Raw genomic sequence first — 16,431 nt, 5'->3', positions numbered from 1 at the left:
TAATACATTGTTATACATAGTTATATTGTATATAAGGGTAAAGACACCTTTTTTGGGGTAATCTACTGTAATTTATACTCCATATATATTGATACGCAATGTATATGGTTGACCCGTTCCGCTATTTATACATTTTTGTACATAGCTATATTATGTATAAAGGTAAAGACACGCTTTTTTGGGAAGATCTACTGTAATTTCTACTCCATATACATTAATACACAATGTGTATGGTTGACCCATTCAGCTGTTTATACATGCAAGGGTTATGTATAAGGTTTGTTAGTGGTATGTATATGGCTTGAAAAATTCTCATCTTATTTATATTATACATAAGCATGTTATGTATAAGAATATGTTTTTATACATTATCATTGTCATATTTCTTTATACGAGTCCTTTTTTCGTTTTAAAATTTTTTATGTCCCTTTATTTCATTAGGGTGTTTTTTTTCTTTGATTCTAAAATTTTATAGGTGATTTATGTGGTAAATTTCTTTTTAGGAGTATATTTTTTGAAAAATTTACATAATTAATGAATTCATTAATTACATACTAATAAGGTACAATCTTGAATAATTATTAAATTAATTTATTTCCTTAAATATTGTTAAAACGGTTAACTCAAACATATAAGTTATAATGTATAATAACATAGAGGAATGTATATGAACATTTATAATTCGGGAGAGAGAGAAACTAAATAATAAATCCTGGAGAAAAGGTCATTAACTAGCAAACATCTGGTAATTAATGTTTTTTCTCAAATGCAGTGAGTTACTATATTGTTTGTGGACCAATTTGGACGTCACATCAGCCAAAAAAGATCTTCCATGCGCCTTCGGGTAAGTGAAACACACGCACCATGTCAACTCTACAAAATGTACCAAAATGACACATTGGTATACTAGTTGAGGTGCTTAAAGTGAACAACGTCCACTTAAGGTGCTAAAATAAAAGACCGTGTCAAGTTAAGGGGCTTGGCGATGGGTTTGTGCCCTTTTTTTAATGTAAAGGAATAAATCTAATCCTTCTCCTTAAAGAAAACAAAAAAGGGCCTAAAATGCCCCCCAACTACGTAAAATGATGCAAAGATGCTTTTCGTCTACCTAGTGGACCTAAAATGTACTTCATGTCTACCTATTGGGCCTAAAATATCCTTTCCGTCTACCTATTAGGGTTATTTTGCCCTTTTATTTAGGCAAATTACATGAAAAGATATTTTATATACTATATTACATTTCTATATTTTTCATTTTTATTGTCTGCTTTCACGATGCCTTCATAAAAATATATAGTATATTTATACCATAAAAAATCATGGTATATTTATATAGTATACAAATTATATTTATATCATAAAAATACATGATATATCTATACCATACAAATTATATTTATATCATATAAATTATATTTATACCATAAACATACATGACATATTTTAGATATAAAAAGTTTATACCATGTAATGTTAGAAATATATATTTATATTTGATAAATAATTTTTTAATAAGAAAAGTACTTTCCACATAATGAGATATACCATGAATATTTATCCCATAAATTATATCAAAAATATAATAATAATCTGACTTTGACATAAATTATATTTATACAACAAAAATACATGGTATATATGTACCTCAAACATAATGATTTTTATTCCATAAATATTTATCCATAAAAAATTATGGTTAGTCAATTATATTAGAATTAAAAATACACGATAATGAAATAATACTAGATGATTAACATACATGAAAACAAAACGAAATATACATGAGCAAATAATGAAATACTTAGTTTATTTTAAAATATTTGAATTTTGAATGTAAGAGAGAAAGATTTGAAAGCAGAGAATATCTTTTTCATTTTTAATTTGAAGATTGAAAATATATTTCTTAAATTAAGGTGAATTGATAATTAGTTACAATAGGAATTGATAATTCTTAAAAATAGGCTCATAGGTAGACGGAAAAAACATTTTAGGTAGAATAAATAGGTGAGAAGGGTATTTTTAGCCCAATAAATAGACGAAAAGAATATTTTAAATTCAATAAATAGACGAAATATGTTTTGCATCTTTTTACATAATTAAAGGATATTTTAGGTCCTTTTCCGAAAGAAAAAAGCAAGCGAAAAATAAAGACAAAGGCGTCAAAAATTGGTAACATAGAGAACTGACAAGGGTCTATCCGATATTCGTGAAAATAATAAGACTACCTTGTACACACAATCTTATCTCCACTCCTAACATGTAATTACCAATGCCTTAAACCCTTCAAAAACCCAAAAAGACCCAAACCCAATTCTTAATTTTATCAAAAAAGGGTGAATTAAAGCTAATGATTTTACATCAGTCAATTTCCATTTGTAAATTATGGAGATTGTCAGCTCCACCAAAAATCTTCTTGTTCAAACCACAGTGCTCTCGGATTAGAGCATTTGGGTCTGCTGTTTCAGCTGCTAAAGTTGCTGTAACGAATGTAAATGAGACATTTTTTGCTGAAGAAAATGTTTCTTGGAACTCTTTGGGTGTGTCTGAATCATTGTCTCGTGCTTTATCTAGTATTGGCCTTCATAGACCCTCTTTAATTCAGGTATTCTAAGAAAAAAATATGTTAAATTTTGCATACAATATGAAAACTGTGAGTAAAGGTTGAATCTTTTTGGTTTCTTTGATGGAATGTGAACTTCTTGTAAGTTAGGAGTGCATTATTGTTGCCGTTACTATTAGTCGTAGTACTCTTGTAGTTTTTTTTTTTGTTTTTTTTTTTTTGTGTTTCTGTCACTGCTGGTTGTTTTGTGCAGTTCGATTATAGTATTATTTGTTGTTAGTACTGATCTGCTAATGTCTGTTTTCAAGAAAACCCAATTCTTAATTTTATTAAAAAAGTGGATAAAGCTAATGATTTTACAGCACTCAATTTCCACTTGTAAACTATGGAGGTTGTCATCACCACCCTACCTCTTCTTTTTTCGACCTTCTGTTGTTAACCAACCAGTGTTCTCGGTTTAGAGCATTTGGGTCTGCTGTTTCAGCTGCCAAAGTTGCTGTAACGAATACAGATGAAACATTTTTTGCTGAAGAAAGTGTTTCTTGGAGTCCTTTGGATGTGTCTGAATCATTGTGTCATGCTTTATCTAGTATTGGCCTTCAGAGACCCTCTTTAATTCAGGTATTCTTTTTTTCTTCTATTAAATTTTGCCCACTACAGACCTTAGCAAGGAAGCGTTTGCGTAATTAGTAAAGTTGCTGCCATGTAAGTAACCGTGTAAACAGCTTCATGCAGGATAAGATTGGGTACAATAGACCCTTGTGGTCCGACGCTTCTTTGAACCCGCACATAGAGGAAGCTTAGTGCACCAGGCTGTCTTTTTTTACATTGTTCCCGCTATAGGAAAATTATCTAAAAGTTGAATCTTTTTGGTTTCTTTGATTAAGTAGCCGTTTGGCCATGAAAATAATTTACTTTTTTCCGGAAGATTATTTAGCTTTAGTGAAAAAGGTGAAAACAGTATGTGTTTGGCCATGAGAATTCCAAATACAATTTGGAATTGTATTTGGAAAAGTGAAAACAAGTAAAACTTGTTTTCACTTTTTTCACTCCTACTTCTCTCACAAAATTTCAAAAACAATTCAAATTTATATTCATGGCCAAACACAACTCCTACTCCTACTTCAACTCCGGAAAATTATGATTTTCATTGCAAACAGGGCATATGAGACATTTTTTGCTGAAGTGTTTCTTGGAGTTCTTTGGGTGTGTCTGAACTGTTGTCTTGTGCTTTTTCTAGTATTGGCCTTCATAGGCCTTCTTTAATTCAGGTATTCCTAGAAAGATTTTGTTAAATTTTGTCCATCATAGAAAATGGTGAGTGAAGGTTGAATCTTTTGGGTATTTTTGTTTGAATATGAACTTCTTTTAGGTAGGAGTGCATTGTCTTGTTGCCCTTACTAGTAGTCGTACTACTACTCTTATAGTTTCTTCTTCTTCGATTTATGTTACTACCTGATGTTTCGTGTAGTCCGATTATAGTATTATTTTGTTGTCGTACTATTCTGCTGCTAGCTGTTGTCCTTTTTATTGTCTATTGTCTCTTGTACTTCTATTACATCTTTTTTAGACTGTTTTGCCTTGACCAAAGGTCCATCAGAAACAGCCTCTCTACTTCACCTTTGAAGTAGAGGTAAGGTCTGCTTACACTGTATCCTCCCTGGCCCCATTTTGTGAGACAATACTGGGTGTGTTGTTGTTGTTGATTGAATATGAACTTCTTAAATTGTGTTATGTTGATAATATCTTGTAGTATATTGCATTACGGAGTAGGTGCCACTCTCTTCTTAGGGCTTGTTTGATTTGGATTTTCTTACATGATTTGATTTTTTTTTTTTGTGAAGGGGGTGGGGTGGGGTGGGGGGTGGGGAATAAATCAGTTTCTACAATAAGTGCCTGTTTTTTCCGTTATAACCATGTGGTGTCCAGGCTAACTTGTTTCCTTGGATGCCTGCTACATACCACCATTATGGGTATCAGATGATTCTGTCCAGTGTCCACCAAGACTTGGTTAGATGAGAAGAAATCAAACATTGTTTTTTGTCCTTGCTGTGATTTGAACCTAGACTTCATGGTTCTTAATCCACTTCATTGACTATTAGATCACACTTTTAGTGGGGATTGATAAGCAATTTGCTCTATTCAGGTCCAAATATTCAAAGGATTCTTTGTTGTTAGACTACTTTTACCTATCAATTTATTGCAGCATTCCTTTATTCAAGCTTGAAAGCAGGTCATAGGTGAAGGTTTTGTTTGACTGGCGCATAAAAACAAAAGAAGAAATTTTTGCAAATAACTGACAATTTTCCATTGAATGATTAACCTTAACCAATTTATCAAATATTCACTTATACCAATGATAAAAATCGCTTTCAGAATCTGAATCACTTATCTAAATGATCAAAATCACTCATAATCGGAACCAAACAGGTTATTGGGTTGAATGTGGAATTTGCTCCTATGTATCAAAAGAAAAGGAGGGTGGGGAGGGGGAGGAGGTGGGGGGTTGTGTGTGCATTTCTGCACACAAACCTGATTTGGCTATCTTAATTCTGGACTTATAGTTCTGTAGTTACATGTCGTAGTCTTGGTTTGCAAATATGGAAGTTTCATGGAGAGGTCAATGGATTTGGTTAGCTGGGACAAAGTCGCGGATAACTGTATAACCCTCAAGTATCTCATTTGAATAATTCAACTGTTCAGCTGTAGCGCCCAAGTAGCTAGACAAACTGAATTATATTTTGATACTCAGACTTCATATTTACTTCTGACTGCCATAGTGTCACTTCTGACTGCCATAGTGTTCATATTGCTTGACAATTCCCCTTACACATTCTTTCTTGTGGGTCTAAAACTTTTCATGTAAAAGATACAAATTCGTTGTTAGTATGTAATGTATCATATCTTTTTCTTGGAGACACATTTCGTCGTTCTGCGCAAGTGCAGTGTCAGTTGAATATTTTCTTGATATCATACCAACCCATGCACCCACCCACCCAAATGGTGGTCCTTTTACCATTTTGCTCCGTTGGTGACTCAAATTTTCAACTTCTTGTAGAATATTCACAATGTGGAATTTATAGCATATAGCGCCATGATATATGTCACTTCGGTTTTCATCTGTATATATGTTTCAATTATAGGTCATAGTGCTAAATCATATAGTAATGATATATAACCTCAAATTCAGGCAACTTGTATACCAAGTATACTTTCAGGTGCTGATGTGGTGGTTGCTGCAGAGACTGGTAGTGGCAAGACTCATGGTTATCTAGTGCCATTGATTGATAAGCTATGCCAAATATCTGATAGTTCGGGGGCTATTGCTGGTCAGGATGTCAGCAAGCACCATCGTCTTTCTCTTGTTCTTTGCCCTAATGTTATGTTATGCGAGCAAGTGGTTCGGATGGCTAATAGTCTTTGCGATGATAGTGGTACACCACTTGTCAGGATTGCAGCTGTTTGTGGCCGACAGGTGAACATTCTCATTGTCATTGTTGACCCTTGTTTACCTGAGAACGCTGATTCTTTCTTGCTCTGAATCAGAGTTCTTTCTGCATGATGACGTTGCTAATTGCTATGGATGTTTATTCTGTTTTTCCTAGTAAACTTGTAATGTCTCTAACAAATGAGAAATTTAATGCAGGTATGGCCTGTAAAAGAACCAGATATAATGGTGTCGACTCCAGCCGCACTTCTAAATTATCTCTACTCTATAGACCCAGAAAGGCGAAGACGCTCAGAGTTTATACGTAGTGTTAAATATGTGGTAATATTTCTTGAATTTCTTAAATTTGATCATGAGAAAGAGATTTCCCAATATTCAGTCTTAGTTATTCTGGAGGTTTGTAGGTTTTTGACGAGGCTGATATGCTGCTTTGTGGAAGTTTTCAGAACCAAGTGGTCCGACTTATAAATATGCTACGTTTTGATGAGAAGCTGTTATCTCGTTCTAAAAATTCAGAAGCTCAGGTGTCATCAACTTCAGACTTGGAAGAATTTATAGACCTAAAAGCAGATTATGGTGAAGATGAAGATACTGAAGTTGGTGAAGATAAAGAAAATCTAGAAGCAGATACCAAGGGGCTAAAGAGAAGAGATTGGCGAAGAGTGAGAAAAATATATGAGCGGAGCAAGCAGTATGTTTTCGTTGCAGCTACCCTTCCTGAAAATGGGAAGAGAACTGCTGGAGGAGTTTTGAAACGGATGTTTCCTGATGCTTCCTGGGTTAATGGAAATTATCTTCATCATCACAGCCCAAGGTTCCACTTTTTTCTATTTTTCTTTTAAGTCCTATAATTATTTCTTTTTTAGCAACGCCTTGGGGAAGCAGGGTAGTGCTGACAAAATGGATAAAACTTTTAAGTGTCTGTCCAATCCGTCCACTTAAAAACAAGTTGGATAATTGATTTACTAGGATCGGATCAAATATGGATCAATCAATATAACCCATTACGGGAAACGGGTGCATGTTCAATATCCATATTATCCATGCTTCACTGCATACAATGCTGCTCGAACTAAGGGTAAACTCGTTCTCATGGACTACGTCTGTGCTTCTCTTAATCTGCACACCGTAAAGACTTCTCCGTTCTTCAAGAATCATCCTTTTTCTCTGTTTTTTTTTTCATTCTTCACATTTTCTGAAGGAAATTGTTAGGCTGATGAAAATCCTCAAAAAAGTAGTATTTGAGTCACTGTGATGGAATCAAAATTAAAATCGTCTCCAAATTCCAATCTTGTTGATCCCATTTGTTTTTCCGTTTTATTTTCTCTTTTTTGATTCTCAGTTAAAAAAGTTGAAAAATAATAGATACTCCAGAATCTGAAATTTTAAGGTCTAAAGATTTCGTACAGAATTTGACTAATGAATGACTCATTTTTATTACAAATTGAACGTTAATTTAAACTTATGTTGGAACTAACAGAAAATTTTGTTAAGGAAGTGTGTTGCTTTGTGTGCCAGCTTTCACTTTATTGAGCAAAACATTTGTACCTGTATTAACCATCCCTCAATCCATATTTTATCTGTGTTAAATTTGGTTAGGGAGGTCGATGTTTATCTGTTTTTTGTCACATTCAACCCGACCATATCTGATTCGACCTGCCTATTCGCCCGGATAACTTGTGCTGACTTGTTCAGCATCCATTAAGATTCTGTGTATATTCAGGTTCTTCTTTTGGCTGTATTAGTACTTAAATTCAGTGGCTATCCTTGCAATAATTTTCCGAGGAGCGTTTGACTAGTATGACATTTATTGCCTCCCCGCTGTCATTTTAGGTTGGAGCAGAATTGGATTGAAGTTTCACTTGACACCCAAGTGGACACTCTTATGAACGCTGTGAAAAATGGGAATTCTATGGCAGATAGTGGTCCTGGAGTTCTCCGAACCATGGTCTTTGCAAATACTGTAGAGTCCGTGGAAGCTATTGCTAAAATCTTGACAGGAGCTGAGCTTGAATGTTTCTGCTACCATAGTGATAGCTCTCTGGAGGAGCGCACAAAGAATTTACTTGATTTCCAACAGGAAGGTGGTGTTCTTGTGTGCACAGATGCTGCAGCACGTGGTATTGACATTCCAAATGTTTCACATGTTATTCAGGTTTGTTTTTTAAATGAATACATTGTTTGTTACCTCAATCAGTTTCTGGCTGTTCTTTGATGCCTGATATTGTGGTTAAAATAATTAAATATACGACATCAGTTTTCTTTATGATTTTGTACCTAACACACACCTTATTGATGTTACCATTTACTAAAGAACACATCTGCATTTTACTACATTGTTGGGCAATTTCCGTGCATACCTTTATTGGCATTATAGTTCCGTATACATGTATTTTGCACTCAATTGTTTTCATGATTAAGTTTTTTCCCCTCATTCTAGGCAGAGTTTGCCACGTCCGCTGTAGATTTTTTGCACAGGGTTGGGCGTACAGCTAGAGCAGGACAACCTGGTCTTGTTACAAGTCTCTATAAAGAATCAAATCGTGATCTTGTTGCTGCCATTCGTCATGCAGAAAAAATTGAAGAACCAGTGGTAAGTTCTATAACTTATAACGCTTTAAGATTAGGAGAAAAATCACCCTCTAAACTAGCTTTGTAATTGTAGCTTAAAAGAAGCCTATGTCAAACGAACAACCTTAAGTTGTTACCAACATATAAATTTCATATCTTTTAGTGATAGAAGTGTCTGTTTGATTCTAGCGGTGAAATAATGTCTCGATTACAACAACATACCAAGTGTAATCCCACAAGTGGGATCTGGGGAGGATAGGGTAGTGTGTATGCAGACCATACCTCTCTACCTCATAGAGACAAAGAGGTTGTTTCCGATAGACCCTTAGCTTAAATAAAGCCTGCCAATTAGTATGCAAACGGGGTTGCGAATATGGGAGCAATGACAAAAACCAAACACAACAATGCAAAATAATGCGATATGTAGGATATTGCACAACAAAAGGTAATGTCTCGTTAATCTTATTCTTGATAGCAACAACATACCCGGTGAAATCTCACATGTGAGACCTGGGGAGGTTAGACTGCACGCGACCTTACCACTACCTTAGGGAGGTAGAGAGCCTGATTCCGAAAGATCAATGTTCTTGATGACACGTGCAAAAGTTGCTTGTAACTTCTCGGCGGATTCTTTATGTACTCATCTTGAAGAGAACTACTGCTATAGTTACGAATATAAAGATTAATTTGTTTACACTGTGCGACTATACAGGAGAAGGCATTTAGCAGAAAAAGGAGTTTTCGCAATAAAATCAAGAAAAGAGGCAGAGAAGCTTCCCACATGAGGTGAAAATGTTTTGATTTTGACTTGAATTTTTTTTATTTTTTTTTACATTTGTTTCTCCACACTGTTTGTATTTTAGTGTGTTATTGTAATATTCCTTAACATCAAAAGAAATTAGTTGGTTGAAAGTATTTGATTTGAAAGTTACCACATTTTCCTAGTTCTCTTAATCACGTAGCAACAAACTGTCTGGGAAAAAAGAAGATAAAAGACAGTAGTGTAGAAAGATCATACAAACAATTTTTGTTTTAGATTTGAGGCGTAGTTGTTAGTGGATTTTGTTTACACGGGATAGAAGCTCGTCAAAAGAAAGTTAACTCGCTCTACCACTGAGCTAATAGCCCATCGTGCGAGCCTCCCACCGGGACCTGCTATGCCAAAAGCGAGAAAAAACCATCCCTCTAGCCTTATTTTGCCCCAGTCTAGCCTTATTTTGCCCCCGTGTCGCCACAACGGGAAACGTACGAACTTATAAAAAAGGGGTTCTATCTACTTGTTCCGTCCTAACTCCTAACCATATTTGTGAGAGGTCCTAGATTTGACAATTAATCAGGATCAAATTTATAACATATTGAGATTCGAACTTACTGTGTGACAATCTAAAATATACTTTTAAAAAGATGATATATAGAAAAATTCAGAAAAATTGAGTAGTAAAGATGCCAAGTGATTTCTTTCTGTCTTTTTATGTCTCTCTTCATGGGCAGTGTTAACAGATGAAAAAACGAAAACTTTCATGCTTAATATAATTTAACTTCGTTACAATCAATTTAGCTAATAAGCCATGAAATAATACAATACAATAGACTCCATATGATTAGAAGGCAATCAAGAACTTCTACTTCATCTACAACAACATATCCAGTGTAATACCACAAGGGAGATGAGGGGATCTAAAAAGGGATAGAGCGTACACAGATCTTACCCCTGTCTTGTAGAGATAGTGAAATTGTAAATTCTTCTACCTCATCTAGCAGGCTAAATTTAGACTGTAAACAAACTCATTAATGGTCTTGTCAGAGCTACCTCCTTCACTAACTGATTTCTTAGCCAAATCTCTTCATTTTCTAGCATTTTCCCGAAACTCGTAACTCATCTCCCCATTCATTACCTCATTTAAACAAAATAATAGCACCTCTTCCAACAATCCCTAACAACTCATCCAAATTTGGCCTCACACCAATTTTCCATATCTCATCTATAAATTTAGCATCCGTCATTTGATCAGACCATTGAGGCACTGCCACCATTGGCATGCCAAGGCTTAGTCCTTCAAGAGTCGAATTCCAACCGCAATGAGTGACGAAGCAACCAATGGCTTGATTCGCTAGCGTTTCGAGCTGATTGCACCATGACACAATGAGTCCTTTCCCTTTTGAGCATTTTATGAATCCTTTAGGCAATTTGCATTTTTTCAGCATCTCTTACAACCCAAAGGAAATTCATGTTGCTAGCTATTAAAGCATATGCTATTTCTTCCATTTGTTTTGGTGCGAGTGATACCATGCTTCCAAATGAAATATAGATTACTGATTGATTTGCCTTTGTTTTTAGCCAATTCACGCATTTTTCACTAAGGGGTTTCCATAGACTTTCTCCATACCCTTTATCACCTTCTATTCTTCCATCCAAATATGATGATGGCACCATTGGTTCAATTAACTTTGCTGGCCAAAACTTTGATACGCCTCTTGCTATCTGAAATTTTTATACATGAAAAAAAAGTTCAAAGAATATCATGATTAAGTGAGATCAAATTGAAAAATATTTTAATTTTGTCCATATTATAGCAGTAATTGCGCTTAGTCAATGTTACAAAGGTGCTTTTAAGAAAACAAAATATTTTTTTCAAAAAAAATATTTTTTTCAACTTATGAAAAATACCTTTTGCTACTACCCAAAATATTTTGACTTTTTTTCCCTCCAAATTTGGTCAAACGCCTTGATTGTCTGAAATAATCACTTTTGACTTTCGAGAAACTTCAACAAACATGTTATAGGGGGGGGGGGGGGAATCCTATCCTTAGCTTTCCCAGTAAACGTCGGTGATGATATAAAACGAATCGAGTCCAGAGAAACAGAAAAATCTGAATACCCCACAAAGATCATAAAGTGACAGAAGATACGCGGCAAAAATTATTGAAATGCAACAAAATTGTATGCTGCCCCACCCATTTATAGGTGGTTTAAATTATTGAAAGACATGCATGACAAATTGATATGTAAATTTGGCCTCAATTAGCAAGGTATGCATGTTTAGACATCTCAATTTGATTTTACCATGTCAGCTAAACACTCTTAACTTATAAGATAATTATTTAGACACCTCTGAATTTTATGTGTCACGTCAGTATTAGATGTCCCCGAGACATAGTACTAGAGATCAAGTCGAAGTACTTAGATAAGCACTCTCAAAGTTAAAATGCTTATAACTTGTCAGTTAAGGACAAATTTAAATGTTTATTTATGTAATATGCGTTATGGAAAACATACCTTTCCCTCTAGTTCTTGAAAGGAATTATCAAAAATCCAATCAGCTTTTTCCACATTGGAGAATTGGCTCATTTTCATGGCTAAATAAGCAGGATATCTTTGAGGCCATAATAAATCCAGGAACATCAAGAGGATACAAACAAGGCAAACCAGGCAATAACAATGGTTCATTTTCTTCAATTTTCACTGGCAATGAAAATGTGCTCTGGTGAATATGAGCAAACACGGCACAAACCGTAGCCGAATTCGTAAAAAATGCAGCCCCATAAATCCCATGTTTTTTAGCCACATCAAAAGCCCATGGCAAGAACGAATCATAAACAATGCAACTTACAGAATGTGTCGAATTTTTGTAATTTGTAATGAGTTGTGATAGAGTCCTCGAGCCATTTTCTTCAAAAGATTTGAGAAGTATATCGGCTTTTTGGGCTTGAGAGAAACCGCCTTCATCAAATCCATCAGAAATTGGTTCAACTGAGATGTTAGGTGAATGAATGGAGTTTACAGTGTATTTAGTTGTGGCTATAGTTGCTTTGACACCTTTTGAGGCTAAACGCTTTGCAAATTGGAGGAGTGGGTTAATGTGACCTTGGCTTGGGTATGGTACAAATATCACATGAGGCTCAATTCCTTTGCCTACCATTTTTGTTATGATGTTTTTGGGAACGTTACTGTTTGAATGATGTAATGAGATGATATTCAAGATCATATAGGCTGCAAAAAATAATACTCCCTCCGCTTAAAAAATAATGATTTGTTTTTTTTTTTAGTTCATTTAAAAAAGAATGATCATTTTCTTTTTTTTGCAATACTTTAATTTCAACTTTCCATGTAACATATTTAAGACCACAAAATTAAAAAATATTTTGATAAATTTGACATAACTTTAATTTAGGATCATAAAATTCAAAGTTTTCTTTATTTTTTTAAATTACGTGTCAAGTCAAACTAGGTCGGAGTATGTTGTCGTGGTAGATTACCTCATACTTAATTTATTGGCATGATGTCATTGTGCTTGCGTGGGTTCATAACGTTTGCAAATAATGGAGATTTTGGTCTATAAAGTGTTGACATTTTTTCAATTAAAGTACTTTTCTGGCCTATATACATTCTAAAAACTGCTTATAGGCTCCCCCAAATCCTCAATCAATCAGCAGATTTTTTAAAGTTTCAGATGCAATTTGCTTCCTCTCTCACATGTCGATAGCCTACAAATGAAAATGTATTTACTTCCGTTCAGTCATTGAACACTTGAGTTCTTTAAGGTTCGACGTAAACGGCGTGTTTAATTGATTGATTTTCCACTAATATGATCCGGTGGTTAATGAATTGAGCTAAGCATTATGAAGTTTCATGTTTAAATTCTACCAAGGACAAAATATTAGGTGATTTCTTTCCTTCTATTCTAATTTTGATGGACGGAGGTACTGACTTACTGATGCTACCTATTATTGATGGAGCGGAAGTTGGTCCGAACACCACAAAGATCTATAGCATTGTTTAGTATCAATGATCCAATTCGCACGATTATTATATAAAATGTATACCATATCAATTGTTCGCTTATTTTATTTTATATAACCAAAACTAGATTTTTTGAACCGTCTCATTATTTTGATTTTTTTGGATATCGGTACGATTTGATTGCTTGTCAGTATGATAAAAAATAAAAATTGGTATGAAAAATGATAGCGGAATTCAAAATTTTCGGACAAAATATTGTGTTTTCTCTTCGAGAATTTTGTAATTACAGATTAATTCTTGTCAAGAAATCACATTTGGTTATGATTCGATTTTTGCGTACGATTCCTCTAATTTTTGAAAAGTTTTTTTTTTTTGAGTATGATTCGCTTTTTGTGTATGAATCGGATATGATTTGATTTTTGAGTAAATTACTTTTTTATTTGTGCGCTAAAAATAAAATTACATATTAATTCTTGTAAAAAAAAAATCTATTTTCTTTCGGTTTAGCTATCAATTGAGAGACCATTGCTGAATATGCTCGAGTTTTAAGCTTTAAAAATGATAAAAAAAAATAGTGACAAGAGGATATATATATATATATATTCTCTTATACTATTAGAGCCAGTGAAGTAGCTTAACCGGGCAGGAGGTCAACATGCCTGCCTGGCATAGCTGAGGGTAATTTCGTCATGTAAATTTAGTGAGATGTTTAACGATCTTCCACGTATATTTCTGTCCGTCTCATCCATATCTCTGTTTCACAATTCTTAGTTTTCTTCATCATCCATCTCTCTGCTTTTTCCATCTCATCCATATCTCTGTTTCACAACTCTTAGTTTTCTTCATCATCCATCTCTGGTTTTCTCATTCTAAGGTTAGTTTCGAATTCAGAAAAATTTGAGCTACTGATTTTGTGGTTTAGCCATTTCTCTGACTTCATATCATCCTGTATATGTTGATTTTCGCTTGATAGTATCAACTTGCTGGATAGAAAATTTCATCTATCGCTCTCTGTTTCTCCGATTCTAAGGTTAGTTTCGAATTCAAAAAAAATTAAGCTAATGATTTTGTGGTTTAGCCATTTCTCTGAGTTCATATCATCCTGTTGGACAAAAAATTTAATATCTACTTTGACATCTAGGTATATGAGAAAATTTCTCAAAGAGATGGACTTTGGATTAATCAGTTTCTTTTAGCTTTAGTTGATCAAGTGTTTGATTTTTGTTATTCGTAATTGTTGTTGTTAATAATTTGTTCCTGCTATTTCTCAGTATAGTGCGACAATCTAAATAATTTGAGTAGGAAAATATTGAACATAATTTCTGTATTTCTTTAGGTATTTGGTTGCAGACTTGGGCTATAAATATTGACTGGTAAAGAAGATCGAGAATTTCAAATCTGCAGGACTAATGGATTCAAATGAATCAAGCAAATATTCATACACAAAAAATTGAAAGCTACGACACAACTGAAGCGTCATGATACATATAGTCGCATATCTGCTGGTAAAAGAGAAGAATTGTTACTGGCGTAACATATGAAAAAAAAGCTTTCGTGAAGCGTAACCTTCTTCAAAATTCAACTGATGTTATCCCTCAGGAATCAACATCATCTTGCTGCTAAACAGGACTCCTAAAATAAACTGCCCCTACCATACGAGAACCGTCGCTACCGGCTGAAATAGGTGATTTACGGTGGCCATTTTTATTGTGTCTTTTGTTCTGCCTCGCACCTACTAACAACTAATTTGTGCTTCTAAATACTGTATTTATTTTTGGTCCTAGCTTTTCGCCAACAATCGTGTGTGGCAACATCAGGCGGTAATATAGAAAAGGGAAAACATATATGCAGTTCTTTTGTAATTTATGAAACAGGTTGCTCCACCTTCACATTACATTGTTTCATTGTGATGTATTATACCTGCTTTATTGTGATGAATGATTATTTTTACATAAGGAAGGACATCAAATCAACCAACATCTTCTCAATACAACCTAGGACTAGAACAATCAACAAGTTTTATCATAAAAGAATTGCCTCCACTTCATGAAAGAGGTGATACTATGGCACTCACATTTTACATACCGCATTTTTTCTTAATTTGTTTAGTACTTAATCTTTTACTATTAGAAAAAATGACACCTATGAAATATCTTGGCTATTATTGGTATCAGATGTTCGCTCTCAACTATGTGTGACTGCATCCCAAGATAATCCAGTAAAATGAAAAGATATCCATAGCCCATTTGTGATTCATAAAATAGGTAACTTTGCCTCAACGCTATATTTCCCCCCTCGGCATAGTTATTGTGTGCATTATTGTTTGTGATGTATGCTTGTTTGCATATAAGGAGGCACATCCAACACATCTAAGCTAAGTGGCCGGGTCCTAAATAATGTTGCCGCCAAAGGTTCACACAAATCCTTTACTACAATACCATCTATCTTGCCTGTACATCCATGCTCTTGTTTCTCTAATGAAACTTCTTTCAAATTCAGATAATCGGCGAATAAAAAAACTCTATCTAGCTACAACTAAACAACGAAGCGAATATGTTGCTTTAAAAATGGCTTCAAATTATTAATATTGTGGTGCAAAAAAATTTGAATACGAGCCTTCAGGATTTTGTTGTGGTAGTGGTTCAATAATATTAATATCACATAAAGTACGACTGAATTATCAAAGCTATATTTTGACAAAAATGAGGAATCAGAAAACTTTTGCACCTACATCAGAACATACAACAATATGTTTGCATTTACTTCATTGGGTGTTACGTATGATAAAGAGCTTGTGAAAAGAAACTCAGGTATTTACATATTCAAGGTTCAAGAAAAAATGTATCATTTTATAGATGATTTAGTTCCTTCAAATGAGAAGCCTCAAAATTTACAGTTATACTTTTATGATAACGACAATGAACTTTCTAACAGAATGGCCCGCTCAAATAAAGTTAGTGAATCAATAGTGCAAAAATTGATGAACATATTAACAGTGAATTCATACAGTACTTTTCTCCAATCTCTTCTAAATGTTTCAGACTTATCAAATTTTTATATTGCACTTAGATTTGACTTAACCTTAGATCAAAGAACCTATAACTTACCTAC

The 16,431-nt window shown here is 34.2% G+C and overlaps 2 protein-coding genes across 3 annotated transcripts; one reads left to right on the top strand and one right to left on the bottom strand.

The window, feature by feature from the left end:
- Window positions 1–2,185: 2,185 nt before the first annotated feature.
- Window positions 2,186–9,515, top strand: LOC107848098 (DEAD-box ATP-dependent RNA helicase 22). Of its 2 annotated transcripts, none has more exons than XM_016692773.2 (7): window positions 2,186–2,602; window positions 5,751–6,035; window positions 6,207–6,329; window positions 6,413–6,822; window positions 7,842–8,163; window positions 8,449–8,601; window positions 9,292–9,515. In XM_016692773.2, the coding sequence occupies exons 1-7, from the start codon at window positions 2,348–2,350 to the stop codon at window positions 9,367–9,369; spliced, it is 1,626 nt and encodes a 541-aa protein (XP_016548259.2). In that variant the 5' UTR covers window positions 2,186–2,347; the 3' UTR covers window positions 9,370–9,515. The 2 variants fall into 2 exon arrangements, with proteins under 2 accessions (XP_016548259.2, XP_016548260.2); XM_016692774.2 differs by having other exon boundaries at window positions 2,190–2,602; window positions 6,455–6,822.
- An 18-nt stretch (window positions 9,516–9,533) lies between these two features.
- LOC107846543 (UDP-glycosyltransferase 74B1) lies at window positions 9,534–12,575 on the bottom strand. Its single transcript, XM_016690902.2, is given in 5 exon segments — window positions 9,534–10,505; window positions 10,507–10,775; window positions 10,777–11,061; window positions 11,857–11,962; window positions 11,964–12,575. Coding segments are annotated over 5 exon segments (1,434 nt in total). The 5' UTR covers window positions 12,566–12,575; the 3' UTR covers window positions 9,534–10,333.
- Window positions 12,576–16,431: the final 3,856 nt, after the last annotated feature.

Source organism: Capsicum annuum, chromosome 11 (assembly GCF_002878395.1).
Source record: "Capsicum annuum cultivar UCD-10X-F1 chromosome 11, UCD10Xv1.1, whole genome shotgun sequence".
In the NCBI taxonomy this organism is placed as follows: domain Eukaryota; kingdom Viridiplantae; phylum Streptophyta; class Magnoliopsida; order Solanales; family Solanaceae; genus Capsicum; species Capsicum annuum.
The sequence above is the reverse complement of the archived record's forward strand: the minus strand, read 5'-3'. Positions and strand labels throughout refer to the sequence as shown.

What these genes read in the sequence shown, in the direction of transcription:
- LOC107848098 (XM_016692773.2), top strand. Translation starts at nt 2,348, where the DNA reads ATGATTTTACATCAGTCAATTTCCATTTGTAAATTATGGAGATTGTCA. An exon ending in TACGTAGTGTTAAATATGTG is followed by an intron (nt 6,330 to 6,412) that starts GTAATATTTCTT and finishes GGAGGTTTGTAG; the next exon opens with GTTTTTGACGAGGCTGATAT. An exon ending in ATGTTTCACATGTTATTCAG is followed by an intron (nt 8,164 to 8,448) that starts GTTTGTTTTTTA and finishes CCCTCATTCTAG; the next exon opens with GCAGAGTTTGCCACGTCCGC.